Genomic DNA, 6,237 nt, shown 5'->3' on the forward strand with positions numbered 1-6,237 from the left:
AGGGTCAATTAATCCTGGCAGAGATGACGGTTTGGTGGTCACGAGTGGTCCCTACTATCTCTGGGTTCAGAAGGATAGCATTCCTACATCCGATCACTGTCCAGTTACTCTGGAAACTCCAGTTCTGCAGCAGGTGAAAACTCTCAAACCTCCCATAAATGGTAAGCAGTCTAGATTCACAGGTAAAAGGTAATTATTTGGGTAACTGTGAGGATTAAACATATTGTGGAAACATTACAGTATAAGTCGGGAGATGGCAGCATAGTGCTAATGTCACTGGACTGGTGAGCCAGAAGTCTAGTCTAATATTCTGGGGACATGGGTTCAAATCCTACCACAGCAGCTGGTGGAATTTAAATTCAATTAATAAATCTGGAAGATAAAGCTAGTCTCAGTAACAGTGATCATGACAACTATCAGTGATTGTTGTAAAAAATTCATCTGGTTCAGTAATGTCCTTAGGGAAAGAAACCTGGTCATGTGCAATGTGGTTGACTCTTCATTGTTCTCAAGCTACTCAGCTCAAGGGCAGTTGAGGATGAGCAACAAATACTGGCCTTGCCAGTGATTCCCAAATTCCATGAAAGAATTAACCAAAATACATTCACAAGATGAATCACAAGTGTTAGCAACACTTCAGACTGAAATGCTGAAATTAGATGAATTGGAGATTGTCATCCAAATTAATGGTCACATGATTCACAGAAAGGTACATGAAGAAAATAAATTTGCATCTTCTGTTAAAATTCCAATAGCCAGTGTATGAACAACATTAACAAGGCGTCAGAAACAAGTCACCTGGAAATATTTTTGGCCAGGAAATTATGCATGATCTTCTGACAGGTGGAAGAACCTACAAGGAGCAGACTTGAATAATTCTAAAACAATCAATATATAAAACAACATTAATTAATTAGAAACAAAAACAGAATTACCTGGAAAAACTCAGCAGGTCTGGCAGCATCGGCGGAGAAGAAAAGAGTTGACGTTTCGAGTCCTCATGACCCAACGTCAACTCTTTTCTTCTCCGCCGATGCTGCCAGACCTGCTGAGTTTTTCCAGGTAATTCTGTTTTTGTTTTGGATTTCCAGCATCCGCAGTTTTTTTGTTTTTATTAATTAATTAGCCCTGCCAAAAATGGTATCTTTAAGGATCTATATAAAGAGGAGTTCAGCAACCTGCTATCTTGTCTTATAGTGTATACCATTAAAAATTTTAAAGCACAACTGCTAGTTTAGGGAAAATAAGTCAGATTTGTGAATGACAGAACTTTCATTTTTCCCAGTATTCCCCATTCTTTCTCCTCCTCTCTTGAAGATGTTGGCTCAAGCTAAGGTACAGCACTATGAAGACAACATTATCATCCAAGTGGACATTCTTTGAATCTGAACTGAAAACGGAGCCATCATAGCCAAGATTGCTCCTTTCTATACAGATACATTTCATTACAGAGGTCACCAGACTAGCAGTTCTGACCAATTTTCCTGCCTACTGTTCAGCATATCATAATGAAAAGCACGAGAAACATTTGGACCCAGATTTGCTTCTTCTAAGAGTAAAAATAATGACTGTCTCATTATCACACAAATGCACTAAGGTGGATGTCATTATCTCATTCCATCTTGGCTGCCAGGCAATAAGTGGAATTTTGGTTTTGTACATTTCATCTGTAAAGACCAAAGTCTTTAGGGATCTTTCATCCCTGCCACAAACTCTGTGCATTAGTCACTGACACTATCCCTCTCCCTCAACACTGAGACTGAATCAAAGCATTCACAACCTTGGTATTCTATTTGACCCTTAGCTTCTGACCCCATATTCTCTCCATGACCAAGACCACCAATTTTCTTTGTAACATTGCCCATCTCTGCCCCTCCCTCAGCAATCTCTTGCTGAAACCCTCATCCATACCTTTGTTCTCTCCAGTCTCAACTATTCCAATGATCTGCTGGCTGACCTTCGACTTTGCACCCTATGTAATCATGAACTTATCCAAAATTCTGCTGCCCTCATAACTCACACTAAATCCCAGTTCCCCATCATCTGTGTGCTCGTTAACCTATCATTGTTCCTTTGATTTTAAAATTCTCATTCTTGATGTCAAACTCCACCATGGCCTCTCACCTGTCTCCTTAGTCCTGTAACTTTCACCAGTGCTTACAGCCCTTCCAAGATCTTTGTGCTCTTCTAAATCTAGCCTCTTACACATCTCGGATTTTTACCAAACCACCATTGGTTACCATACCTTCAGTTGCTGAGGCCCTAAGCTCTGGAATTCCCTTGCTACACCTCTCCACCTCTTTACCTCTGGTTTTAAGAAGCACCTTAAAAGAGGACAATCTCTTTAACCAAGCTTTAGGTCACCTGTTTATGTGGCTCAGTGTTGAATTTTGCATGGCAACCCTTCTGTGGACCTTGGGATGTTTTACCATGTTAAGGGGCACTATATAAATTTAAGTTGCTATTGTTAGTTGTAGTAGTCTTTGAGAAGACTGCTAACCAGGCAATGTTTGCAGCCTGTAATAATGTATTTTTAGATATTAAGAAAGAAAGACTTGCATTTATATAGTGTTTTTCACAGCCACCAAATATGTCAAAGTGCTTTACAGTCAATTGAAGTGTCATCGCTGTAATGTAGGGATGTAGTAATGTAGGGAATGTGGCAGCAAACTCCCTCAAATGGCAACATGACAATAACCGGATAATTTGTTGCATGGTTGAGATATAAATATTGGCCAGGACATGGGGGATGACTCCCCTGATCTTCTTTGAAATATTGGCATGGGATCTTCTGCATCCACCTGAGAGGTGGACTGGACCTTGGTTTTAACATGGCACCTCCAACAATGCCAAAGCACTCCCTCTTTTATGCTCAAGTTCTGCAGTGGGACCCTTAGAGGAGAGAATGTTCCCAACTGAGCCACAGCAGGATAATAAGGTTCTAATTTCTCCACAGTTGATGGTGACTATTTGTTTTTACTTTATTCTTTAACAGGATGTGGGTGTCACTGCCAAGGCCAGCAACTGTTGCTGATCCCTGAGTGGCTTGAGTCCACATTGCTGTGGACCTGGAGTCATATGTAGACATTAGTGAACCAGATTGGTTTTTTTTTTCAATGATAATTGATGATAATATCATGGTTACCATCACTGATGGCTAGCTTTCAATTCCAGATTTATTAACTGAAGTCATATTCCACCCATATGGATTTGAACCAATGTCTTCAGAGCATTAGCCTAGATCTCTGGAATACTAGTCCAGCGACATAACCACCACGCCACCGTCTCCACAATCGTCGACTTCATACATCTTTGAGAATCTGCCTATCTGAATTTGAGAATTAATCCTAATTGTACTCTTCTGTGTTTAGGCATGTTTACCTTCGAGGAACTTTCTTCCGTCAGTAAAGCCCCACCATCCTTCCGGATCTTCAAACCCTGGTGGGATACTTTCATGGATTATTTGGCCTTAACGATGTTAATGATCGCTGTATTTGGAGGCACCACACAGATATACAAAGACAAGACTGTTTGTCTGCCAATTAAGGATACTGTTGCTCGCAGCAACCTTTCATATGTTGAACCCAACTCAACCACGGCAGATGCCTTTGATGCCCTCAACGTAACTGACATTGATGGCAGGCTAATTCACCCAAAATTCATTAGACTCTCACATAGCGAAGCTGTGTACGCTGTCACTGAGGGGAAGACCAACTTGGACATCCAGCAGTATCGCTTCGTTAACCGGGCATGCTATTTCCAAGCGGTTCCCTGGTTTCCAAAATACTTTTCCTACTTCATTTTGCTCCACACAATTGCCTTGATGGTTTGCAGCAACTTCTGGTTCAGGTACCCCAAGACGAGCTCCAAAATGGAACATTTGATCTTTATCTTGGAGAAGTGTTTCGAGTCACCTTGGACCTCCGACGTCCTCTCTCTGGCAGTCACCGAGCACAGCAGCAACACCAACGTCAGGGTGCAGGAGAAGCGCAAGACCGCACCCGCCCAGTTCAAGCCTGTCTCTCCTGGTATCAGGGACTCGAGCAGAGGCTTCACTCGGAATAACCTGGTGATACAGAGGCAGAACAAGCTGCTGGATAAGAAGGATTGGGAGCGAGCCAAAGCCCTATTTGAGAAAGTAAAGAAATTCAAGCTGCACGTGGAACAAGAGGACACCATATACAAACTCTATGTCGGGCAGCTACTTTTAAAAACCCTGCAGTGTATCATCATTTTGTGTTATTTTGCTGTCTTTGTTGAAGTGGTGACGTTTGACATTATATGCCGACCGGGCATAGAATCGGTGATTGGTTATGGGGTTTTCATTTGTACTTTCAGCATTGCCTTCTTGCTCAGGAAGCTGCTCCTGCTCTACCTGTGCCTAGTGGGTATCTATGCCTTGCTTTGCATCCGCACCATCTACTGGGTCCTCCGAACGCCGCTCAAGCAATATTCCTTCGAGAAACGAGAAAGCCAGTTAAGCGACATTCCCAACGTGAAGAATGATTTTGCTTTCTTGTTGCATCTGATCGATCAGTACGACCCTTTGTACTGTAAACACTTCTCCACCTTCCTGTCTGAGACCAGTGAGAAAAAGCTGAAGCTGTTAAGTTTGAACAGCGACTGGACGCCGGTGAAGGTGAGGCAGCAACTGATCAGAGGCAGCAAGGACCAACTGGAACTTCACCTCTTCATGCTGACAGGCATCCCTGAAGCGGTCTACGAAGTTACTGAGATACAGGCCTTGAAGATGGAACTTTGCAATGATATTAACATAAGCACCAAGGTCACCCAGCTGGTCCATCTGGAGGAACTGTCAATCGTAAATTGCATCGTGACCATCAAACCGGCCGCTTTATTCTTCTTAAGCAACCAGTTACATTCACTGTCTGTCACATTTTCGAATCACGAGGAGGTGCCTGAATGGATCGGAAAACTGACCAGATTGAGAGCGCTTTACTTGACAGGAAACGTCAATGCTGACGACAGAAGTCTAGAACTGGAATTTTTAAAAGAACTTCGCTATTTGAAAATCCTTCAGATCAACAGCAACCTCCTGAAAGTCCCCTTCAACGTGCTGTACGTCGCGCCCCACTTGGTTGAGCTGTCCATTCTCAACAATAAGAACAAGCTGGAGATGCTCCACAATTTGGGGAGTATGCTCAATCTGGCCCGCCTCGATCTACAAAACTGTGATCTGGAGACCATCCCACCTGGCATTTTTGGCCTCTCCAGCCTGCAAGAGCTGAACCTCCAGGGCAATGAGCTGACCACGATTGAAGAAATTGAAAACCTGCAGCGCCTGCGCAAGCTGTTCTCCTTGAATCTTAGTTCCAACAAAATCAGATCTATTCCCGATACCTTTAGTCTTATCAGCAACCTTGAACGCTTTAACATATCAAACAATCTGATTGAAACATTGCCAAATAGTATGTTCACTATGCAGAAACTACAACATTTGGACATGAGCAATAATCACCTTGTTGTGATTCTCCCGTCTATAAAATACCTCAAAAATCTCAGGTACCTGGATTTAAGCTCCAATAGGTTGGAGAGTTTACCAGATGAGCTGTTCCAGTGTAAGAAGATCAAGACTCTGAAGCTAAACGAAAACTTACTCACATCCCTTAGTGGGAAGATCCAACAATGTTCCCAGCTTTCAAGACTGGAACTCAAAGGAAATCCACTGGACGAACTCCCAGTAGAGATAACACAGTGTAGCAAATTGAAACAAAGTGGTCTGATATTGGATGAATACATGTTTGAGGCACTTCCTATGCAAATCAAAATAAGTATGAGTGCTAACCCCGAGCCTCCTCCCGAGGTCAGGCTAATAATACCCAACAAAATGTCACTTTCTGACTTGGAACACCTGGTATAAAATAAGGAATGTGATCAAAACATAGATAAAAGAATCCCATGGACCCAAAAAGAGAGAGAAAAAAACGAACCCTCTTACCCAAATTTGCAGCTAGAAATTCTGGGAATGTCTCAGAATGCAAGTATATGGAGCTAAGATTGCTGCACAGTATGTGTTATAGCAGGATGTGTTGATCAGTGTGGTTGTCCTTGTCAAGTCATGAAGAATGAAAAGTCAAGAATTTTCCTTTTCTGTATATTGAGCAACTAATATGAAATAACGTATAACCCAATTAAACCAAATGTACAAATTGGGATTGATTAGTTAATCATTGGTGAAAGTCTGAAACAAAATTCACCCTGGAACATTTAAAGTTA

General features: G+C 42.2%; 1 protein-coding gene across 1 annotated transcript; it reads left to right on the forward strand.

Moving 5' to 3' along the window:
- Window positions 1-3,475: 3,475 nt before the first annotated feature.
- LOC121281528 (volume-regulated anion channel subunit LRRC8D-like) lies at window positions 3,476-5,881 on the forward strand. The gene has a single exon (XM_041194476.1). It carries the CDS (start codon window positions 3,476-3,478, stop codon window positions 5,879-5,881), a length of 2,406 nt encoding a protein of 801 aa, XP_041050410.1.
- The last annotated feature ends 356 nt before the right edge of the window (window positions 5,882-6,237 follow it).

The sequence above is a fragment of the Carcharodon carcharias genome, chromosome 8, assembly GCF_017639515.1.
Source record: "Carcharodon carcharias isolate sCarCar2 chromosome 8, sCarCar2.pri, whole genome shotgun sequence".
NCBI lineage: Eukaryota > Metazoa > Chordata > Chondrichthyes > Lamniformes > Lamnidae > Carcharodon > Carcharodon carcharias.